This window comes from Podarcis muralis, chromosome 7 (assembly GCF_964188315.1).
Source record: "Podarcis muralis chromosome 7, rPodMur119.hap1.1, whole genome shotgun sequence".
NCBI lineage: Eukaryota > Metazoa > Chordata > Lepidosauria > Squamata > Lacertidae > Podarcis > Podarcis muralis.
Genome location: NC_135661.1, coordinates 54130388 through 54154824, shown reverse-complemented (window position 1 = coordinate 54154824; position 24437 = coordinate 54130388). Strand labels below are relative to the sequence as shown.

General features: G+C 44.4%; 2 protein-coding genes across 13 annotated transcripts in view; both read right to left on the bottom strand.

Moving 5' to 3' along the window:
• Positions 1-8152, bottom strand: part of CNOT1 (CCR4-NOT transcription complex subunit 1) — a 58166-nt gene extending 50014 nt beyond the window's left edge. For 11 of the 12 annotated variants that reach the window (XM_028739415.2, XM_028739421.2, XM_028739426.2 and 8 more), the window contains exons 1-2: positions 7998-8152; positions 2051-2323 (exon numbers count right to left, since the gene is read on the bottom strand). In XM_028739415.2, the coding sequence (XP_028595248.1) occupies positions 2051-2152 (102 nt within the window). In that variant the 5' untranslated portion in view covers positions 2153-2323; positions 7998-8152. The remainder of the gene's footprint in view (positions 1-2050; positions 2324-7997) is intronic. The other variant, XM_028739416.2, reaches the window with a different exon arrangement.
• A 2943-nt stretch (positions 8153-11095) lies between these two features.
• On the bottom strand, positions 11096-24316 carry LOC114601854 (lysosomal protective protein-like). Its single transcript, XM_028739429.2, has 11 exons — positions 21113-24316; positions 19570-19681; positions 18905-19036; positions 17759-17917; positions 17204-17295; positions 16501-16585; positions 15562-15711; positions 15140-15267; positions 13476-13638; positions 13046-13135; positions 11096-11346 (listed from the first exon to the last, which is right to left on the bottom strand). The coding sequence occupies exons 1-11, from the start codon at positions 21379-21381 to the stop codon at positions 11260-11262; spliced, it is 1467 nt and encodes a 488-aa protein (XP_028595262.2). The 5' UTR covers positions 21382-24316; the 3' UTR covers positions 11096-11259.
• Positions 24317-24437: the final 121 nt, after the last annotated feature.

Genomic DNA, 24437 nt, shown 5'->3' with positions numbered 1-24437 from the left:
TATATTAGCTCATTAAAGTCCTAAGCTAAATTCAGAAAACTAAACAAAATCACAAGAGCAACAAAACAGGAGTGCAGCAATACAGCAGAAGGGAAAGCATCCACTTGCCTGAAAGGCTTGGTAAAGCATGTCTTAACCTGACACTGAAAATGTTACAATGACACACCCCAGAAGGGAAATAATAAATAAATAAATAAATAAATAAATAAATAAATAAAATAAAATAAAAATTTATTACTTATACCCCACCCATCTTGCCAGGCTTCCCCAGCCACTCTGGGCGGCAGCCCTTCTATTTGTCACCAGTATTCAGTTGTTTGGGGCTTTTTATATTAACATCTTAGACTGGGCTCAGCAGCAAATTGGCAACCAGCACAAAATCTTTCAGGACCAGCAGTAACACCCAGCAGTAACCTAGCCAGTTGCTATATTATGCACCAGTTGCAGCTTCCAAACCATCTTCAAGGGGAACCCCATATAGTGCACTGCAATAAACTGATAAGGAAACATTAGCCACTGGCCTATAGTTAATATCATCTGGATCCAGGCTGGGCCGACTTGTAGCTTCTTTTAAAGAAGATGTAACAGCTTATTTTGTCAATGAAGAAAGAGCAAGCGTGAGTTGAAGCACAGGGGGTTTCCTTATATCTTCTGCTGTGAATTCATTCAGCTTCTCTGCATTCACCTTTTCTTCCTTTAGACAGCTTTTGACTCCTTTACTGTTCAAAGGTCCAGCTGTCTCCCTAGATGGTCTCTAACTACTGAAGTATTTTGTGGTTGTTGATTTTTGTTTTTAGCAGCTGTCATCCTCAAATTCTTTTTTTGCATTGCTTATTGTCTGCTTGCAATATTAAATTCTTATTTCCCCCTCCTACGTGCATATTTTATAGTTTTGTTTTTCATGTTTTAATTTTGGTCTATTATAATTGTTCTCTGTATTATATACACTATAAAATGAAAATTTTAAACTTTACAAAAGAATCAGTTATTTAAAGACCTTAAACACAGAAGTTAAAAATCATTTGAAAGTTGGATGTAAACAAGGATCAAAGTAGCATACTTCTAAGTAGTACTGAGTATAAGACCCTTCAAGTGAAGAAGACCAGAACACACCGTTAACCAAAAACCCTCTGCCAGCTTCAAAAGTTTGCAGGAAAACTAGGGAAGCAACAATGTGGGCATATGGTTGGCACAAAGATGTTGCCCTGAAGTAATTGTTCTTCAGGTCACTATACTTCATGCTACACTTCTTCCACATTCACTTTTTCACATCTCATCCAGGTTGAGAATTAAATGACATTACTGGCCACACTGGGCAAGGAATTGCAAACCTGAAGGTTCACTTCACTATTTTCACCATCATTTCCACCACCAGTACCAGCCTCAATTTTTCCCCCCAATCTAACAATTCAAAAAAAATGAATGCAGACATGGAGGCAACAAAAAGAAAGATGCAACTACTTTTGTAACTATGAAAAATACAAGCTAGAATGAACTATTTTCATTTAATAAGGAAAAACAGACAGTTTTAACACTTGCAATAAATTCACCCTAGAATGAACTAAGTATTACCAATTTAATTTTGCATTAAATTACCACAAGACATTGCAAGAAGATCAGGACAGGCTAATTTTAAATACTCAGAAGAACTCTGTTATAAACATGGAAATGAGCAATAACTCTACAGGACCACTGAGTAATTAAAGCCAATATCGTAAATCAATTCAGGTACAAACAAACAAAAAAAGATGAAATAACAGAATAACTAAGATATAAAACTACTTAGAGTTTAATAAACTTGACAACTGTCAACTCCCAGCAAGCAAAATATAGTAAGATCTTAGTGGCCTGCGGTGTTTTGCACTACAAATCACATCAACCAGTTAACATGGTCTGTGGCTCCACAACATCTGGAGATTACCAGGTTGGGGAAGGTTGTTCTAGCAACTAAACCAATCAAGCAGTGAGAAGTAGGAATATAAACAGTACGAACTAAGTTGTGGATACCCTTTTCATTATTATTTTTTTATGTCATTCATTATTGACTTACATGCTGTATTTCCTGCTGGCTGGCTCTGTAGTTTTTCTTGGTTAAATTGTCCACCAGGTAGCTGATTTGAGACAAGGCCAGCGAGAGCGAGTCAAGATTCATTGCTGGTTGGGGCGGAAGCAGGCGGCCGAGCCCGGCGCAAAATCACCATTATTCCCCTTTAGTCACCTCAGAGACAGGTTAATTTTTTTCCAGTTAGCCTATATAATCAATTTATGCTGTATGTTCAGCTCTTCTTTCCCAGTATTCTCACTCTGTTCTGAACCATGGCACCTGCAGGACAAAACAGCAATGATTATACATAATCTATTTGCTAGTGACTAGTCATGTATAACTAAACAATCGTAAATGTAAGGATGGTACAGGCCAGAGTTTTATGGGAAAGCACTTGCTTTGCAAGCAAAAGGTTGCAGATTTGAAAAGGCTGTGAAAGGCAGTTTGAACTATACTTTATTTCAGGGGTCAGGAACTAGATCCGGCCCCGAGGGCTGAATCCAAAACTGCCACACCATCTGTGAACCACCTTCAAATGAAGAATCAAAGAGCACTCAAAGTACACTCTGGATACTTTCCAGCCCCAAATTTAATTAAAATTGGGACTGCAGAGGAAGTTTATTCCGCAGAAGAATATTCTGCCACTTACCCTTCCAAAAGGAGGGCTTGTATTTGACATTGAATTTCAATTCAGCAATGAAAGCGAGTCAAGGATCATCTGCATTTGGGAGCTAAACGGAGCAAGTGGCAGATCACGGTAATGCTCCCAATTGTTTCTCTAGAGCAGCGGTTCTCAACCTGTGGGTCTCCAGATGTTGTTGGACTACAACTCCCATCATCCCTGAGCTCTGGCCTTGCTAGCTAGGAGTGATGGGAGTTTTAGTTCAACAACATTTGGGGATGCACAGGTTGAGAAAGGCTGCTCTAGAGCCACAGCAGTACCTGCCCCACACCTGAAGTCATAGGTGAGCGTGACATGGGAGAAAATGGTATTGAAAGTCAATCTGGGGCTACAGGTAGGCTTGTGGTTATTCAAAGCCAGCATCATAAGCCACAGTCTGAAGTTGCCCTATTCAGACAAACCAACCAGAGTTAAAACTAACCACATTTGGCCCTAGTTTGGGCATAACAAGCCACTCCAAGGTGGAATAAAAAACAAATGCTTTCGACTTCCTCCTCTAGGTTGCACTGGAAGAGGGAAGTAGTGCACCAGCCAAAGAACACTAAAATCCCTGTTTAGTGTATTGTCCAAATACAGTCAATGAGTCCAATCAGAGCAAAAGACTATTTTATTCAGATCTATAGAATTATGAATAGTCTTCACTTGTTAATGAGAACACAGGAGTTTATTTACACTTTCAACAGCATGAAGTGTCATGTATAAGATGTGTACCCAAGTGCCAAATCCCAATTATTGTTTTAAGCAAATATACAATGTTAAAAATAATTTTAAATGATCTGTTCATTGGCATTTGCCTCTCTTGAGGGAAGCTTATCATTAGGATTGTAGATTTCTTAACAGGTTATTGTCCTGCCAATATAGATTCCAAACTTATGCAATGATAAAATTGCTTCATGTTTACAAGGCAATCTTGAAATCTTCACCAGTTTTGCTTTCAGTTTTTACAGGCCACTTCCAAGACCAATGCGGAAAAGATTGCAAAGCCTGAAATTCTGCTGAAGAAAGATGATCATTCTGTAATATATGGAGAGAAGTGGCATTGATTTGTGGATGGACTGAATATGGGACAAAAGCAGAAAATAAGAGTCAGAGAAACAAAGATTTCATCCTGATGAAGTGGGCAATAGAGGAAGTGTAAATGAGGATTGGTAGACGGGAGGAAAGATGAGACGTTTGGCTGTGGATGTACAGTGGTCCCTCCAGATACGAACTTAATTCATTCCAGGGGTCCGTACATACCCTGAAAAGTCTGCATCTAGTTTCTGCGCACACAAAGTTTCTGTGCACACGTGCGGCGTGACAGAACACTTCTGCGCATGCGGTGAAACCTGGAAGTATACACTTCCGGGTTTGCTGCATTCGCAACCCGAAAGTTACGTTAACCAAAGGTAACGTAACCTGAGGGTCCACTGTACTGGCAACAATGACACATCCCAGTGGAAATATCAGAGAAGTGATGTGGGATTGGAGGGAAATAAATATTTTTTGGGGGTACAGCTGTACAGCATTAGCATACAAGTGGTGGCAAAGCCACAGTATGTGATGAGGTTACCCAAAAAGAATGTACCAAGAGAAATAGCAGAGGGCCAAAAACAGAACCCTAAGGGATCCCTACAAACTGAGAAAGCAGAGGAAGACATTCCTCTTGTGTGTTAGAAGTCCGACTGGCCTTAACTAGAAGTCAGTCATTTGGTGTCACTGGTGTCCCATGCTGTGGAACACTTTTGCAGCACTGATTTGGCAGGCACCCTTACTTTTGACTGTCAAGCATCTCTTAAAGACTTTTTAATGCCTATGCAATTGCTTAGCATTTTCTTGAGCAGCCAGTCATTTTAATGATTGTTCTGTACTGCTTTTAAAGGATTGCTATAATGTTGATGTATAAAACCCCAATGTTTTCTGAGAGCAACATATACATACTTTTCTAAATAAATAGTGATTAGCCAGTTAGGAAGAGAATCAACTGAGGACAGAATCAAGGACCTAGGGCTTAAAGGGAATCACAACTTAATTGTGATCAGCTGTATCAAGGGGTGGCAGAGAGATCGAGGAAGATGAGAACTGAACAGAAACCTTTCCACTTGCCAAATAAATTCTTTCATGAAATGAACTATTTTCTGAAGAAGTGTGCATGCACACAAAAGCTCATACCAGTAACTAACTTAGTTGGTCTCTAAGGTGTTACTGGAAGGGATTTTTTAATTTTATTTTCATGAGAGTAGCCAATATTGGTGAAATACATAGTGGGTAGTCAAAGTCTATCAAGGTTAGCCCAAATTCAGCTAGGGAACTTTTAGCATTTAAGCAGCAAGATTTAAGACAAAGGAATCGGCTAGCTACACTACAATTTAGATTACAACAAAACTGCTTTCAGCAACTTAAGCATTAGCCACTCTGCACAGATACTAACCAACTGGTAGGACTACCACTCAAACCACATTGTGACACACAGGGGCACAAAGCCACCTTAAATAAATATATAAATCTAATTATCTAAAAGGCAGAATTGAGTAGCTTAGTATTCTCAAAAACTAACAGCATATTAAAATAAAAAATCATGATGAATGTGTAAGATAAAACAAATTTAAATGTTTCAAAAGGGGGAGGAAAAATGAGAGCAAGATGAGAATTGCACACAAGTAGGAAACAAAACATGAGTAGCCAACATAAACTGATCGAAATGTCTAAATGAGCATGCAGCAGCTTCTGCCCCACCCATATTAGTTTATTGCCTCACACGCAGTATCAAGGGTAAAGGTTAGTAGTACCTGTTGTGTACGCTGAACAAATGGAACTACGTATAATGTTGATGGATGTTAAATGCTTTAACCTGTATGAGTTAAATATGGAACATCCTGAATACAGCTCGAAAATCACATACCTTAGCACTAAAGTTTGCCACCTACCAAGGATTACAAGGTAGAGCTAACTACAATTGTGCTGCAAAGGAAGCCAATACTTTTGCTGAATTTGATTGGGATCCTAAAGCTGAAAGAGCTGTTCCTCAAGATGGTCTAGCTAATTCATGGTGAAGTGAGATTTGAACCAGCAACTTCCTAATTCATCGGTCTGCTAAATCCACTCCTTTACACAAGAATTAGGCCTAAGTTGTTGGATCCATTATTGCCTCTAACTTGAGCCAAACCACAGCTATCATGGCCAGTAGCCACTGAAAGCCATTCAAATGGGTTGCCATTAGTCTCCTGTAGGAGCAGGTTTCAGTTTAACTATGCACTGTGTGAAGAATTAGTGGTACCTCTGGTTGTGAACGGGATCTGTTCCAGAGGCCCGTTCGCAACATGTAAAGCCAGCAACCTGAACGTGCCATATCTACGCAGGTGCACAGTGTGATTTGGCACTTGTGCACATGTGCAAGCAGCGAAACCCAGAAGTAACCCTTTCTGGTACTTCTGGTTCGCCGCGGGACGCAACCTGAAAAAACATGAAACGTAACATGAGGTATGACTGTACTTCCTTTTGCCAATCCTGAATCTTCCAACATTAAGCTTCACTGCATGTTCATGAGCTCTAGTGCTATGACACAGAGAGAAAAACTTTTCTCTTCCCACTTTATCCATGCTGTGAATAATTTTATAAACTTCCATCATATCATACCATATATTTGTATAATGGCGCTATGATACTGAAAGTTTTATTTTAATTTTTCCGCCCTAGTATGCCTTTTCCACAGCTGCTGCACACTGGGGTAGACATCCTCATTGAGTTGCCTACTATGAGCCCAATGGCTCATTCCTGGTCAGTCACTGCCAGTTCAGACTCCATGAGCATAGATGCATTATTATTTTTTGCATGCATCTCCTCACACTTTCTACACACTGAATTGCATTTGCCATTTTACAGTCCATTCACTCAGTTTAGAGAATATTTTTTGAAGCTCTTGAAAATCTTTTGGGCACCTCATTGCTCACCCCATTTCTAGATGCTCTATGAACAAGTTAAAAGGTACAGTATCAATCCTTGGAAAACTCCACTTTCTACAGCTCTCCATTCAGAGAACTTTCCGTTTATTCCTACTGTTTGCTTCCTATTAACCAATTCCTCTTATACCATAACTGCTAAGCTTACTTGGGAATCTCTGGTGGGGCAACTTGTCATAAGCTTTTTGAAATGCAAGTACTGTAAGCAGATCACCTCTAACTATGTTTATTGACATTCTCAAAGAACTCTTAATAGCTTCATAAGACAAGAGTTGTCTTTGCAGAAGCTATGCAGGCTCTACTTCAGTAAGTCTTGTTCTCCCATATGCTTAGTTATTTTCTTATTAACAACACTTTAGATCACGTTTTTTCTGGCACAAGAAAAGTCCAAGCCCATATAAGTGAAACCATGCGGTTCACATGAAAAGATAATGGTTTCAGTTCTGTAATATGAAGACAAGCAAATAAATCATTCTTCAAGTTACCAGAAAGCATTATTCCAGTGCCTGTCTCACCTGCCAAAAGAAGCCCGGCCAAACTGGCACCAGACCACAGACTTTTGCCAGAAATAAGATCCCACTACCTCCCCGCCTATCCCCGGTAAAGTAAGGATGTTTATAGGACGTTTGAAACAGATATAGCACCTATAAGCAGATTCAAGTCCGTCGTGTATCAGATAGGAGGAAAAAAGAACAAAAACGGGAATTAAGCTCTTTCTCCGCCTGTATTGTAGCAGCCTCTGACGGGTATCCTACAAGACGATTCGGGAGCGGCTGAGGAAGCCCAAGGGCGGCGCACACCTGGGGCTGGCGGGCGCCTCGACATGGATTAACTAAAGCCTCTGAACAAGCAACAACGCTTCTCGACCCGCCTCGTTCGCTCCCACAAGTAGTGGCCCAAGTCACTTCCGGCTTCAGAGGGCGGGCAGGACAGGCCAACGGAGCGAACGGGGCCCCTCACCATTTCTCGGCGGCCCAATTGGGACGGCGTCCTGGGGTCAGGCAGGAGCCCGCCGTTGCCGCGAGCGACCCTCGGCTTTTATTTATTCCGCGGCCGGACTCGCCTTCGGGGCGCAAGAGGGGAAGGAAGGAGAGAGGGGTAGGGGGTTTCCGGGGAGGCCTCCTCGCCCCACCACAGGGGACAACACGTGCAGGGACAGGCGAGCTACGGGCAGGCCCAGCTCACCACTCCTTTGCTTAGCGCTTCAGCGCCGGCTACGCCGGGAGAGACGCGGGACGCAGGCCGCCCACCGCTACCGCCACTACCGCTCGGCCTCCCGGTGGCTTCCGCCAGCGCCGGCCTTGCCGCCTGGAGCGAACGGCGCGGTTCTCACCTGGGGCGGGCCGGGGGCGAGGGTCTCGGGGCCGGGGCGGGCGCCTGGCTGAGCCGCTCGCGCTTCTCTAGCTACCTCCTCCGCTGGTTCCCAAACAAAATGGCGCCGGGAGTCGCGCGCTCACGTCGCGGCCCTTCTCTTCCCGTCTTCCCCTGCGACGGACGCAAGGCCAGGGGGCGGGGGCTCCTCGATCTCGCTTAGCTCGCCCGCGCGAGTAAGTCCTGGCCCAATCGCAGGCTGTGTCCAGCTCCTCACTCGAGCCCGCCTCCCTGCTTTCGTCCAATCCCTACCTCGCGGGGCAGCGCGATATTATTTTTTCCCCCTTTGCGTCTGCGTAGGGACGAAGGCCAGGTTACCCAATCCGTGTTCGGAAGTGGTTGCTGGAAGGCGGCGCAAAGCGGAGGAGATAGCTAGGGGGCGCTGCAGAACTATCGGCCGACAAGGATTGGCTAAAGGCAATATTGAGCTCAGCTCGGCCAATCATAACGTGGCGCCACGAAGGGAGCGTGTCAGCTACGACCAATAACAGTTGGGCGCGGTTGCTGTGGCAGAGGAGCCAGGCGTGAGGCGCGATTCCTTGGGAAGTGTAACGGGGCAGCTAGGAGGTCGACGAGCACTCCACCCTGGAAGGAAGCGCATGCGCACGGGCTTCCCGGAGAGCGGGGGTGCGCCTGAGGCGGTTGTGCAGCTGCTAAGCGGGTTTTCGCAGCCTCCCTTCGGAGCCGCTCCCGGCGCCTGGCTTGTGGGGGGTCCTCTCGGAAGTCCGCTTCCCTGGGGCTTCTCCGCGGGGCCGGAGTAGACGGGGGTCTGAGGGGGACCAAAGTGTTGGAGAAGCAGCATCCTGGGTGGGGGAAACCACGTGCCATTGGGGTCTGTTTCCTTCAGGAAAATAAAAAGGGCAACTGAGAGCGGACGTGAAAGAGGTGCTTAAAACCACGGCGGTGCGGTGGAGAAAGTGATCAAAGAAGTTCCCCCCCTCTCTTGTAACGTTGAACCCCTGCCAGTGAAACTGAATGTTGCAAGATTCAGGCCCGACCAACTCGCTGCTACTTCCTCCTCGCCTAATTAAAGTGTGTTGCGAGGCCCACAACTCTGAGGGCTTAAACAAATCTGTTTAGGCAGATTCGTGGAGAAGGAGAATAGATAGGCAGCTGTGTACAGTGCTGCCAGTAAAGGCTGAGAGGCCTCCAAGTAGGTTAGTGGACAGCACAAGTGTGTTGCCTTCATGTGGCTGCTTTGGGACTTCTGGCAGGCATTGGATTAGCCACTCTGAAAATAGGTTATTGGATCAGGTTGATGGCCTGATCAAGCAGTGCTCTTCCAATTTATTTAATTTGTATACCACCCATAGATCTCGGCAGTCCACAATGTACAAAACACAAAATATGTAATAAAAATAAAATCAAAGACAACACAATAATATCCCCTTCCACAGCACATTTTAAAAGGGCATCGGATGTCAGTCAGCCAAAGGCCTGGTTAAAGAGGACCATTCCACAAATGGGAAGCCATTGCAGAAAAGGGCCATTCTCGTGTTGCCACTCCGAACCTCTCGTGGAGGGGCCTTCCAATGATCTTAAACAGTCTCTTCTTAAACTTCTGATATGTAACAAGAATGGATGTTGGTATTAATCTTCTCCTGCTGCCATTTTCCCAGCAAAAATTACCTGGGGTAGGTTATCCTTGCACAGACCAGAGTTTTAATCCTAGGAAACAGGTTGTTTTAAATCCCAGAACCCCAATCCTGATCTTTCTCCCCCTTCCCCAAAGTGAGTTGCAAAAAGGCATCATTGCATATGGTTTGGCTCTGCAGAGTAGGACATACTGGGTTTTTTGACTATGTGCCATTCTGTGCAGCTTCACACAGTCAATTAAGAGTTGGCTGAAAGCCAAGGATGACTGAGCAGAGAGGAGTTAATTCTGCCTGGAGATATGAGACCTTGGATACAGCTCTACCATTGGTTGAGGTTTCACACAGGCATGATGACTTATGACCTTACTGACTGGATAGTTTGTTGGTCAGTGTGGTGTTCTGAGAGTTGTTTGGAGTTTGTTATGAGAGAGCTAGTTAAGATCTGTTTCTGTTCTTGTATATAGTAACTTGCAGAGTCTGCTGTAAATAATAAACACCTCTAAGTAATCAAATTACGGGTAGCAGTGTCTTGTTCCTGCTTCGTCCATCCTGCCTCCAACTGATTGCTTTCTGGAACTCTGTGAATGCTCTGCTAAGGTCTGGCTAAGGTCCTACAACAGGTCAATGTTGCGAAACACCAATAGGACACTGGTAGTTTCCCCTGTAACACTCTTGCTGTTTGTGGCTTTGCTGTTCAAGGGCTCCAGCCAAGTAGGCAGGGCTTTGTAAAATCTGTTTTGGCAGCTTGTGAGCCTTGTAGACCTCAGGTTGGAGTGGAGGAGGATTTTCTGTCATAGCATGAAAAGCTGGGTAGAGTTGAGACAATCCCTGCCCCCTCCCTCTGCCCCCATGGCAATGGGATGACCAGCTTGGTCCTACCCAGTGACGGAGCAGCCTCAAAGAGCTTGCTCCTTTCCCACAACAACAACAAAAACTATTCCAACTGCCTGTTGCTCTTTGGCAAGGGAAGAGCAAGCCATTTTGGCCCTATGTCACCATCCAGACGATGAAGAGCCAGTTGCATACTTGCACCACTTTTATGTGAGGAAAGGAGAATAACCTCAGCTGGATGTGGAGACTTTTGTACAACTTGCGCTCTGTTCTCGCAACGTTAGGCTGATCTCCCGTTTCTCTTGCTTTCTTTTAGTTGCTAAGTCAAAGGGAAGGGCCTGTTATTTTTTTTATGTAAGCTGCTTTGCGAGACAATATTTTTCTGAAAGCAGTATATAAATATAATAAATATATTCAGGTAGGGTTGCCATATTTCAAAAAGTAAAAACCAGGACACCCCAAAAGTTGTTGAGCTTTTATATATATACAAAAACATGATGTATGGCAGCCCTAGAATCAGGTCATGTTATAGGTTCTCTGCCATGGGGGGGGGGGCATTTCTGTGTGATGCCCTCCCAAAAGTGCCATAGAAGTATCTGTTCTCCCTGTCCTGCCAAGACTGACCACACACCCAAGAGATTACATGATTTAATAAATTTTTGCAACTATTCAATCATAAGAAGATAAGTATGTACATAGCTTCAATTATGTTACTATGTTACAAAGTATTGTGTACTATGTGGAATACCATTTCCCCACAACTTTTCAGTGGTATTTACTATTTTAAAATGCATTAGATCAGATGTAGCTGGCTTTGGAGAGGAAGCATTCAAACATCTTCTGAGCTTGTCCAGGCTTATACTGTGGAACCATGTGACCAGCACCCTATATATGAGAGGGAAGATGCTTTAGAAAAAAGCTGAGAAAGCACATCTGAAATAATTTTCCCCTTCCCAAAACATTGTGAAGGATATTGGAAGCTTATATTGAGCAGAGCAAGAAGAGGCAGGAGAGAAAGTAACTTTTCACCAGTGCTGTCTTGATAATGTGTGTGCAATTAATCATATATTGGCTGTGTTTTCACATAAACTGGGGTTAATGTTATTTAACAAACAAGCCATGTATTGTTTATTTATATCAGGTGTGGGAAACCGTGGCCCTCCATTTGTTGCTGAACTACAACTCCCATCATCATTAGCCATGCTTGCTGGGAGTGGTGGTTCAACAACAGCTGGCAAGCCAAAGGTTCCCCACACCTGCTTAGATCTTATTTTGTTTTCTAGCTACTCTTGTGTCATGCCTTCTCAAGCTTGAGGAGCATCTGGGGTAACAGGTAGGGAAAACAACCATAGTTAGGCAGGGTTGTTAGGTTCATAAGTAATGTTAAACCGTAGTTAGAATAAGCCATGATTTTTAAGCCAATACCAAGCCATGGCTTCACATTGTCATTTGCTGATAGAAAATAAACAGGCTAGTTTGCTGATATGTTTTCACATGTTCAGACAAACCACAGTTACGCTAAACAAACCATAGCTTAATGTTACATGAGAACCAGGCCTTTGTTACAGGGCCCAGGATTACACCTAAGCCCTTTTAATAATGGGTCTCTCCAACTTGAGAAGCCATTGCCTCCAATGTGTTAGCTTGAGAAGCCATTGCCTCCAATGTGTTTTCTGTTGGCTGCTTATCCTCTAACTCTGACCAGCATTTTTTATGGGACACTGCACACACACACACACATATATCATAGGTGAGGGACTGGCTGCTTCTGTAGGGCACACGGAACAGGTGGCAGGTCCTGTTTAACTGTGTACTAAAATCATAGTTGTCGCTTGATAGGGAGGTGATCTAGCAAGCAATAGCATTTCCCGGGCTAGTAGTGTAAACTCAATCAAGCCATGAGTGCCAGCCAACACCCCCCCCCCATGTATTGGGGGCAACATTTTATTTGGTCTGTCTCTGATTGGTAGTCAGTGCAGCAGTTCCCCCCAGGCTTTTTCTTAAAGGTTTATCCTGAGAGCAAAAAGCCTCATTTTTAAGGGCAGAAGATTCCCAATGTAAAGCTGTTACCCAGATCAGCACTTTTGCCTGCTAGGACCCATTTTGGCAAAGAAATAAAAGGTGCTTCCTCCTCCTAGAACCTAAAGGAAAAGCTGGAAGAGTAGAAGTAGCAATCTTTTATAACCCAATGTTATTGGCTTTGTTTACTGTTGGAAGAGGGGTCGACCTTTTTCTGTGGCTGTGTTGGGATGAAATCTGTAAAGCAGTCACTGGGCCCATCACAAACCTCTATCTTGAGAGCCATGTCATGCTTAAAAAATAACTGAGCCCATATAATGTGCTTTCTAAACAAGCTTTTGGCTCTGCTCCTGCTTTAAAGTATTGGCTGTTAGTGTTGCTCTTCCTGCTTTTGTGTTATCCTGCTGTTTATAAACTAGTTATTTTGTCTTTTAATTATTAGCGTGTTGCTGATTTTTACTTGAAATCTGCTTTGAGTAACACTGTTGTACAGGGGAGAAGCAGGGCATAAATCTTTTAAATAATGAAAAGTATAATGCCCACTGGCTCCAATTAAATCACTGACCTTTACGGTGAGAAATGTGATCTTCTCATACTCCTTGAAAAATCCTGCAATCTGATCATTGAAATACCAGGGCTGGTAATCATTTAGCACCTGTGGAATGAATGAAAAAGAAGGTCACAAACTGGAAACGGACAGCAGACCCAATTTTAGTGTACATACTAGTCTATCATGGATGCTCCAAAACTGGCTCTTACTAGACTTATTACTCCAGATCATGTTTTGCTAATTTTCTCTTCATCTCTGCCCTTCCATTCTAACTTCTTTTCTAAATGACAGCTTGGTTATGTCTTTAACAACAACTGCACATCTGTTGGTGTTGGAAACCTGGGTCCTAAAAGGCAGGATCAGCTGTGTCTTCCCACATAAATTAAAGAGCAATAGGTTTTCAATACAGCACTTAAGATATGCAAAGTTCAAAGGAGTTACTTACAGTCTGATTTAAAGACTCAACAAACTTTTCAGCCCCCAAGAAGTTGCAGGCCATGTCCACGTCTCCATTATAAACCAATGCTCGTAGGTCCTGAGCCAGCAGATACTTGTAGAAGGGAGTCATGTCTCTGTACACCCTTTGGTAATGAGCGCTAACCTGTGTACTGCATGGAGAAGAGAAATGCATGGGGGGGGGGGTTCAAGGAGCTTGGGCCCCTCATCCCTTCTCCCCTTTGTTTCACCAGTAAGATCAAACCAAGGGTGCCCTTTTGATTTTGTCACCAAGGTGCAAATCCAAGCTGCCAAGAGCATGCAAGTTGGGGTTCTCATTGACTGCCAACAGCCACAGAATTCCTTTCCTGCTCCTGCAGGCCTATCAGAATACGAGCATGAGCCAAGGCCATCCACCACCAAGTGGTTTCAAGGGGAAATGATGCTGAATATACAAACTCATGTACTCTATACCTTGCCCCAGAGGAAGAATAATAAATAAGCTGGGGAGAAATAAATGTTCCCAACCGTAGCGGTCCACAACTGAGACAAATATCCTTTATAATTTAATCCAGTGATGTCTGGAAGGCAGTTTGTTTTACAACTGTTTTCAGAATTCTCATACAATTGAGATCTAACTTATTAGTTCCAGCCAAAACCTCTTAATGCCAGGTAGTAGCAGTTAGTTGTTGTATTCATTGTCTCTTTTAAGGAAAACCATCTAAGCCACAATAAGACATTTTAATGGAAAATGGTGGTAAGCATCAGTACTTTTCTAAGTACTGTACAGAAAAATGCTGTACAGTACAGAAAAATGCACAGCTATGCTAGGTGTGAACAAACGTAAGGATTAGCCATGTGGAAAACCTTACCCATGGAGAAGTTATTTTTGCAAATAAATTTCCTGAACATATAATGTAACTTCTCAGTGAGACTGAAATACCCAAATAAAAAATGATAAGGTTTTGCACACCCCTCCAAATGCCCAACAAAAATACCACAGAAGACTATTGATGACTGCATGTCAGTAAGATGAACAAGGAGAAGAAAGGTCCATTTGTCACCTGAAAAAGCTCTACCAGATGACTCACTATGCATGCAACCCCAACAGAGAAGCAGGGGAAAGATTTCTTCAATATCATAAAGGACTTTTGCCACATCTTACAAGATGACTGTAACATGATTGTTGTTCTCCCAGGACTATCGGTATTGGAGATCTTCTGTCAGCTCACCCAAGGGGTCTTGAAGAAGCAAGGTAGTCAGTGCATCAATAAAATATTCAGTTCCCTTCACTTGATTTCATATTGTACATCCATGCAAAAATTATCTGGGAAAGGAGACTACCCTTGCAGATAATTTTGACATACTTCCCCAGCTTCCAGGCTTAGGGCAAGAAAGTATGGGCAGAGTGAAACAGGTGCTTCATGTTAGAGGGTTGTCAAAACAAAGATGGGGAAGCTGTTTTTGTTGCAGTCTGCATTTTCATTTGATCTCAGTCCTAGTACATACCCATAAGTTATCAAGCTCTGGCAACCTGCAGTGCATCAGTTCTATAGCAGCAGAGAAACACCATTTTTCCACAAAGCCTTGCCAGGCCACTGCCCTTCATTACTGTTCCATTACCAAACAACTTTTTCATGCTTCTGAAGAGCAGAAACATTTGATGGGAGTCACCTGCAGAGCTCCCAGTCTGGGAGAGTGCTGGGGATGTGGAGAGCCTGCCGGACTTCATCCTGGTTCAGCCACACATACATAGCGGTGGCATTTATACAATGTGGCACTCCTGGGATGGAGCCAATTTTCTGAAAGTGAAAGCAAGGAGAAGGCAAGATGAGGTTGAATTCTGGGAAAAGCTGGTGCAAGATACCAGGACCTTGCTTTGCCAGACCTAAGCCTGATTCAGCAAGTGGCCCATAGTTCATTTATAAATGGATGAATCATGCCTTCCCAGCATAAACTTTTGGGAATAAATTTCCACACTGAATATTAATGCTTAAGAAAATATATTTTTAGGTTTTTTTAAGTTTGCCAAATTCACAGAATCACTAGAGCCACCTGAGTGATGTAAATGTGATGAAGATAGCCTAGCAACTCACTGGCACTGGAACATCAAACTGGTAGTGGTGGAAGAGGCTCGACAGATCGGCTTCATAACGCTCCTGGTAGTGTGCTCCTCCCCAGCAAGATGCGTAGAGGTTGTACACGTTGAGGCCAATTCCATAAAGAATTCCATAGGCTTGTGATATCTTGAGGATGGGAACAGGGAAGAAGAGAAGAGTTAGCTACGCTCTGAGTTTATGTGCAGAAAGAGGAGAAAGGAAACAGATGTGTGGAATTCGGTAATATTTATAGCCTTCGAGGGTCATCAGTTTATTTTTATGGGTTTATTATCAAATTTATATCTTGCCCTTCTGCCCAAAGGAGCCCAGGGCAGCTAACAACAAAGTGATAAAACATATTCCAAAATCTTAAAAACAATTCCAATACAGATGCAGACTGGGTAAAGATAGCCACTGAAAAGACAAGATTGCAGCTTGCAAGGGGAGGGGATTCCCAAGGGTAGGTGCCCCAACACTAAGGACCTGGTTACTACATTGTGCAGAATAGACCTCATTATAAGACGGTACCTGCAGGCAGCCTTCACCTACAGAGCACTGTGATCAACTGAATATATAAGGGGTGGGATTATCAGGAATCCTAGTTCCAAGGTGTATAGGGATTTATGCACCAAAACCAGCACATTGAACTTAGCCCAGTAACTAATTAGCACCCATTGCAATTATTTCAACAGTGTGGTAACATGTTGGCAATATCCTAATGCTGTTCAGAGAATTTGGTGTAGTAGGTGCTATGGGCACAAAATAGGGCAGAGACATTTCCAGAAGACTTTACTAAACCCATAATCTACCAGTTCAGGCCAAAACACATTATTGCATAACAGTTAGAACATTCTAGTTTGTGGCCAGGTGCAAATGGAGTTTGCAAAGTGCACACTACATGAGTTAGTATCAAGGATTTTCAGTCCAGGCACTCACTGCTGTGATACAATCACTGTTCATGTTGCTGGAGAAGTTGCAAGTTCCTTCATCACAGCAGTTTTCGTTCAAGGAGGCCCACAAGCTGTAAGGCAGGAGAGAAGGAGGTGGAGTGTCAGGTAGAGGGAAGCTTATTCATTTTTATTCAATCATTAAATTTGGATACCACCCTTCACTCAAAGATCACAGGGTGGTTCACAACTTAGAAGCACAAAGTGTGTGAGCGCACACACACCGGCTCCCCTGCCCAACAAAGGAGAACAGATAGTTCAAATATCATTGACAGATATCTGTCCTGTGTTCCCTGGAGATGTCAACAACCTCCCTGACTATTCTGCCTACAGTTTGTGCAAGTTAAGCTTCTCTTTCTGTCCTCTCTTCAGTGGAGATAATTGCTATTTTTATTCACTGATGGAAGGACAGGAAACAACGGCTTCCCCTTATTTAGCACACCTTTGACTCACTTGCCATCCAACCACCTTGCTTGCCAGTTCCTTGTTTCTGATGTACTTGGTGATACATGATAAGGGCAAGACACTTTACTACAGTCTCCACTCTCCTTTTTTGCTTCTGATTTGATCTGGCAAATGGAGAAGGCGAGGACCATTGTGAACTTGGAGCTACCAGTTGTTGACTTGTATGGTGGGAGATTTACCTGTGGCCACTTGCTGACCCAACTCCCCTTGTTCTCTTCTGTACTCACTCATCTCCAAACACTCCATGGTAGTAGGCAAATTCCATCAGTGTCTCGTCATTGAGGAAATAGCTCAGCATGCCATTGCCAACCCCAAATCCCTGAGGAATCAGAAAACAAAATAGCATGCCAAGAAAGGAGGAGTTGTATGAAACTGGATGATGGGATAGTTAGTTGAAAGGCTATAATTAGAACCAGGCCTGACGCCAGGTTTGAAGATGACAGGCAGAGGAACTGTAGTGACCAGTGCTTCTTGAGATACAGCACAAGTGGATGTGGGGCAATGGCACCAGACATTCAGAGGCAGCTATCAAGCAAGGCCTTCAAAGTGAATCCACCTCCCCACTTCCAGGCATGTCCTTTCCATGTGGCCTGGTTTAGATGTGAGAGGAGTGAGGCCTTCAGGGCTTGTTGTCATCAAGGCAAAATCTGCATTAGTGGCTGCTGCTTGTGGGTTGGCAGTGCTCACTCATTGCCCCTAAATATGCCATTTGGCCTACATGGAAGATCTTAACTCTCCTGGTTTTCCAGTGACTCTGCTTCCTGTACCGCGATTGTGTTTACCTTCAGGTTAATGCCTGCTGATCCTTCCGCAATCTTGGCAGTGAGAGTGGGGACATAGATTCCACCATAACTTTCCCCCAAAACATAAAATTCGTTGTTTGCAAAGTCTGGGAATTTAGCAAAGAAACTCTGGAGAGCCTGGTAGTTGTCCTCAGCTACCTGAAGTAGGGAGAAATTTTGACCCACCACTTAGCTTTGGTGCAAATCATAGGACAGAGTTTGATGTGCATATCATGTGCACATCATTAAGAAACACACTCCTGGCATTATCTTCCCCCACCCCACCCCTCTGCTCCTCATCCGTCAGGAGTATATGACAGAAGTCTTGATTTGGCTCAGTGAACAGCCAAATAAAGACTTCTCCTACCTGTCAGGCAAATGGATTCCGTCCCAACAATACTTACAAACTTTGTGATCTGATCTCTCACAGCCCAGGCAGCTGTGTAGGAAGTCTATATTGCCTCTGGATAGAACCATGCCATACATTTAAGGCACAGCCAATGCACATTTACAACACTCCCCCATTCTTTGGCTCCCCCAAAGAATGTTGATAATTGTAGTTTCTTTCTCAAAGAGCTGCAGTTCCCAGTGCCCTTAGCAAACTACAATTCCCAGGATTCTTTAGGGGAAGTCGTATGGTTTACGTAAATGTGCACTGGCTGTGTTTTAAATCTGTGACTGAGGTCCAGCTCAGAGGGCCTTCTGGAAGGTCCCTCATTTTGAAAAAGTGAAGTTACAGGGAGCCAGGCAGAGAGCCTTTTTGGTAGTGGCGCCCACCCAGTGGAACACTCTCCCATCATATGTCAGAGATATAAACAATTATATGACTTTCTGTAGACATCTGAAGACAGCCCTGTATTGGGAAGCTTTTAATGTCTGATGTTCTTTTATACTCTGTTGGAAGCTGTCCAGAGTGACTGGGGCAACCCAGTCAGTTGGGTGGAGTACAAATTAATTATGATGATGATGTATGGTGTGGTTCTGCCCTATATTACTGCCACAGGACTGACAACCTTCTCCCATCAGCTGCTACCATCACCATTCCATTTATTGCCCCACCCACCACTGGCATGTGATACCCCTCGCCCCGGTTTGTTTACTAGAGAATGCGGCCCTTAGGCCAGGAATGAACAGCAAGTGACCTACCTGGCTGTCATTGATAGGGCTGTCTTCTGTGGCATAGGAATAGCCAACTCCAGCTGGAGATTCCATGTAAAGCACGTTGGCTACCTTGTTCCAGCTGTTGGGGTTCAGGTAGAGTGTTGCATCATCATTCAGCTACACAAAACCACAAGGCAGACAAAGTGGGTTACTTTGGGGATGTGAGGTATTTGCAGCATGCTGTTCACTAAATCTTCCATATCAGTTGCCTCCAAGCACAGTCTCAGATTCCCAGTCCTTGAGAAATCAGGCATCTGTGAGTTGGTCTGGGCATTATTGCAGGATTGCCATACATCCAGATTCTCCCGGACACATACAGAATACTGCAGTCGGCAGCAGCGTCCAGGCGGAAATCGGGCAAATGTCCGAGAAAATCCCCAAAAGCTCAACAACTTTGGGCAAAACTAAAACAACATAGAGCCCCTTTGCACCTGGCTCTGGTGATCTCATAGTAAGCAAATAATGTTGCCTCTGCGCCTGTATAGAGCACCTTTCCCTCCTGACAGAATGATCACAGGCAGCCTCCACAACTTTGAGATGAGATCAAGAGCTTCAGGCCCAGTTGAGCCCCAACTGCCTGATCCACAACCCCTTCCTTGTCCCATGTTTCTCTCCTTTCCCATCAGCATACAGAGCGGCCACAGACTCACATGGAAAGGTCCATTCTCAGCCAGGAGGCCTTCCATGGAACTACAGCCAGGTCCCCCATTTAGCCAGAGCACCACGGGGTCAGTCGCTGGGTTGCCCTGAGACTCCACAAACCTGTCAGGATAGAAAGGGAGAGAGCAAACACCCTGATGGATATGTTTAGAGGAGGCCCAAAGAATGGAGACCCGAGGAAGATACCTGATGCAGTAGCAGACTTTGGGCTCTCAAATTTCAGCGGCGCCCTGTGTAACGCTAATATTTGGTGCAACCTCGCCTCTTATGCTTTGTTCTACAGCATTGTTTTGGTGAACCCTGCAGTGTAGCACCCAGTGTGACTGCCTTGTTTGTGCGACCTTAAAACTGCCTTTGCCTGATGTTGCAGCAGTCCTATAGCTAAGCATGCCTGTGCTGAGTGAAGGGCTGCATTGGGAACATGGAAGGAAGAACAAGGGCATCATCATTGGGGGTGTAAATAAATGTGGTGTTAGCTGGTGGGACTAGTGGGGCAGAAGGGAGAGAGACTAATAGTAGGCAGAGAGAGGTGGAGCCACAGCCAGCAACAGGGAGAGCCAGAAAATTTTGTCCCAAGTGAGTTCTACAAGATCAACCCTGCGACTGAGGAAGAGGAAGGTGGCAAGCAGGGCCACTCCCTGGGCCCGTTGTAAATCATAAGGCAGGCAGTTGTGACATGGCTAAGGTTGGTGGGGCTGTGCTACATTTACGCTAGTGAACCAGCCCCCACTGAATCAACCTTTTCCTCCATGCAGCTACCCTAAGGGCAGGAATCCAGGAGAGAGGCAGGCAAGGAACTACAACATACAACATGGCAGCCTGCTCCTACTGGACCTGCCTCCCTCCTGCCCCCACCCCAGCCCCTCTGCAGGGCCATGGATCACCACCAGAAATGAAACAGCTTCTGTTTTCATAATGGTCTTATTGTTATTGCACTTTGACTTTATTTGTAAGCTGCCTTGGGGGGAATTTGTGCCTGTAAAGGGAAGACACAAATTATTATAATCCATCAATCAAACTAATGTTACAAGCAACCAACTTATTCTTAGGCTGCTCCACACAGCTAGTTCCAGGGCAGTAGAGAAGCATAAACGTTTCTGTAAACTGCAGCTCATCCAGAACATCTTGGCAAAGGCAATTTCAACAAACGGTTAGCAAGAGCATAAGGACATCAGAAGAGCCTGCTGGATCACACCCAAGGGGGCCCATCTAGTCCAGCACCCTGCTCTCACAGGGGCCAACCCAAGGGAAACCTGCAGGCAAGACCCAAACACAAGAGTGCTCTGCTCTCCTACACATTCCACTAACTGGCATTCAGAAGTGTTGCTGCTGCTGCCAATGGTGGAAGTCCATGAAGCAGCTGTTGCCTGCATGTTAGCAATGGTGTCTAGCCAGGATTAGCTTTTTAGCTCTTAATTAATGAGCAATTGGAAGCATGCATTAGGTCGGCGAGCACATACCCAAAAGCAACGAACAGTTCAATGAAGAGGAGACATGAATATTAACTCAAACTCTCTCTGTCTCTCTGCTTACCAGTAATGGAAGTATTGGCCAGATCCTGCCTGGAGATAGCCGGACCATTGCTGGAAGGTTGGCATCTCAGACAGTCCTGGCAGGGAAGTGATGAGATCCGGAGAAGCATCTGTCCCTGAGCAGAGACCAAAGGAGGCACTGAAGACGGCGCACAACCTGAACAAGAGGTGCATGGTGCTGTTTTGGGACAGGCTGCCATAGAGTGGTGGAGTTGCAGGGCACCTTATATCATGCTCGGCCTGTGTACTCTGATAACAAGCCAACAGCATAATCTTGTTTCTTGATTACTAGAAATAATGGGAAGGTGGGCAGCGTAGCTCAATGTACCAGCAAAAACACAAGCCAGGCTTCTTTGGAAGGAAATGTCACCTTGAAATGTCACCTTTACCTTGTTTAGCCTAACAACTTCAGATTAGATTGTCCAATTTGGCTAAGTTTCTGGCTTCAAGGTAAATTATGATCAATCTTTTCCAAGCGTTAGTACTGATACGGTTAAGTGACACTTCCTTAATGGAATCTCTCAAAATCCGAGAAGCAGAAATATCTAGGCATAGGCCCGGACTTAGGTTTGATGAGGCGCTAAGCTACTGAAGATAATGGGGTCCTTTATATGTGATATTTTAGGAAGCAGGCTAGCAGGCGGGGCCCATTACTTACAGCATAGGAGCCTACATAACACAAAACACTGTTGCTGTATGTAGGTTTTATTTTATTTTTTTAATCTTATATTTTGGAAATGTACATCCAGTTTTTTCCCCTTTAATTCCCCCCCCCCCAAGAGAATGGGGCCCTAAGCTATAGCTTGTTTAGCTTATATGTAAATCCGGCACTGTCTAGGCATCAATATCTCTGAAAACACAAAATCTGATAATCGTTATATCACATTTTCCAGGACATCCAAACTTCAAAACCTCTACTTTATTATGGCTTGATAGAATAGTGGCTGCTAAAAATCCTTGGATTAACTCTTTTTCAAACCTAGGTCTCCCATACATTTGGGGGGGGGGGGGAGAAGCATAACCAACTAAGGATAACAAACTATTTCATTTGGACAGGTAAGAGAAGCTTAGATGTAGAAATAATACAGTATTGTAAGCTGTTGCTCAGTGACAAAAAAACAGGACAGTGATGTATGAATGCCACAATTTGAAACTTTTCTTTGATGAAGTGTATCAACAACCACTGCTGATTCACTTACAGACTCGAATCTTTACTGGATCAATAGGGATAGACTGAATTATAGAATAGTGAATTACCTCTGGTTCTAGTAGCCTTAAAAACCAGCACGTAATTCAGAAATGGTAATTAGCCACTTAAAAGCTGGTCCAGTGCCTCCATTATGTCAGTGCTGTTCTATTCCAACTTCCCAACTATCTTAGCTAAAACCTGATGCATCACCTGGAAAAGTAAGGGTACAAGACACTTGGGTGATCTCATCTGGTGGAAGTTGGTATATTGGATCTCTAGCAGACTTAAGTAACAAGTTTGAAAAATTAGGTGGTTTTATTCATAACCCAGCTGAATTTCACTTCTCCATCAGGAGTCAAGCTTTTCCAAAATATAAGGTACCCTTTCAGTTACGTGGAACACATCACCTAAGATTGGCTTCTGACTGTATGAAGAGACCGCATTGAACAGTGTGGTCTTTGTGGTGGCCCAGGCTGATCTCCCTGGTAGATATGCATTGGCTCAATCCCACATGCTAACCATCTCCTAAGTGTGTCTGTGTGGGCCAGCTCACAGGCTGGGTCCAGAGTTTCTAAAGTGTAAAACATATCTTCTCAAAGTTATGGAAACTTGCCCTCCTGGCCTGAAATGCCCTCTTCTATTGATGTGGTGGATGCTGCAGACTGTGGCTGCCTTCTCCAGTCTGTTTCATCCAGCTGTGTCGGAAATATTTATATTTGAGGGTGGACTAGAAGTTCTGGATGCCTGGAATCATGGTGTGCAAACTTGAGATGGGCTGAAGACCAGCAGTCTGGTCCCCCCTCTCAGTAAGATGTTGCCCAGGCTGAGAGCTTAAATTTAGTCAGGAGTGCCAGGCTGGCTTGCCTGATGCCACCAGTCTGCCCAAGCCAGACAAATGATGGGCTATGGCACAAACACCCCACTTGGAAGGAACCATCTGTAATTCACTCCTCTGAGAACCCACTTCCCTGAGGTGTCAATGGTGGATTCACAAATTTACCCATTCAAGCCTGGCAGCTGCTGGAAGGCACACAGATGAGGTTGCCCCTTATTGAACACAAGGTAGACGCTATGGGGTGACAGGCCATCTGGTTTTCTACCCAGTCATATTCATTTCTCTCCAAATCCATCAATTTGGGAAACTGAATGCCATCTATCAAGTTATCTGATCCTTTGAGGGTCTTTGTGTACCTCTCAATCCCTTCAAGGAAGTTCATCTAGATGAAACTGAGGAACCCCTCTTCAAGTAGAAGTGAGACTCAGCAACGCCTGCTCTTAATCAGCCCCACTTTTCACCTTTGGAATTTTCCCCCCTCAGTGTGAGGTGGAACAAATAATAAAATACAGTAAGATAAAAATAGCAGTGACCCACACAAGCTCTAAGTAGGTTTTTCAAGGTTGCTGCCTCCTTTTTTCCAGGCAAAATATTTTCTGTTGACTCAGCACATTTCCTGCCCTTGCGAAAGCTTGTTGCCAGTGCAGTTTGAGGCCAAGCAGATCCTTCTTAGACACCAAAAACAAGTGACACAAGTGAGGAATACAGCTGTGGTGAGAGACAGGAGGTTTCTTGATGCAAATTATACAAATCTCACCACAGTGCATTTAAAGGACAGGGTCCTTTGTGGGAGGAGGATATAAAAATATATAAAAATACGAGATGGGGAAGCTGTCGTTCCCCTACACACTCAAAGCCATTCACAAAAACTATTCCATGCACACCTCCAAACAAAGATGACTCTGTTGGCTCAAACTATGTAAGGTAAAGGTAAAGGTACCCCTGCCCGTACAGGCCAGTCTTGACAGACTCTAGGGTTGTGCGCCCATCTCACTCAAGAGGCCGGGGGCCAGCGCTGTCCAGAGACACTTCCGGGTCACGTGGCCAGCGTGACATTGCTGCTCTGGCAAGCCAGAGCCGCACACGGAAACGCCGTTTACCTTCCCGCTAGTAAGCGGTCCCTATTTATCTACTTGCACCCGGGGGTGCTTTCGAACTGCTAGGTTGGCAGGTGCTGGGACCGAGCAGCGGGAGCGCACCCCGCCACAGGGATTCGAACCGCCGACCTTTCGATCGGCAAGCCCTAGGCACTGAGGCTTTTACCCACAGCGCCACCCGTGTCCCAAACTATGTACATGGCAC

Coding starts and splice junctions, on each gene's coding strand:
- LOC114601854 (XM_028739429.2), bottom strand. CDS start 21,381: ATGCTGTTGGCTTGTTATCAGAGTACACAGGCCGAGCATGATATAAGG. Junction 19,682..21,112: donor GGCCAATACTTCCATTACTG/GTAAGCAGAGAG, acceptor CTATCCTGACAG/GTTTGTGGAGTCTCAGGGCA. Junction 15,712..16,500: donor ACAGTGATTGTATCACAGCA/GTGAGTGCCTGG, acceptor CCCATCCTCAAG/ATATCACAAGCCTATGGAAT.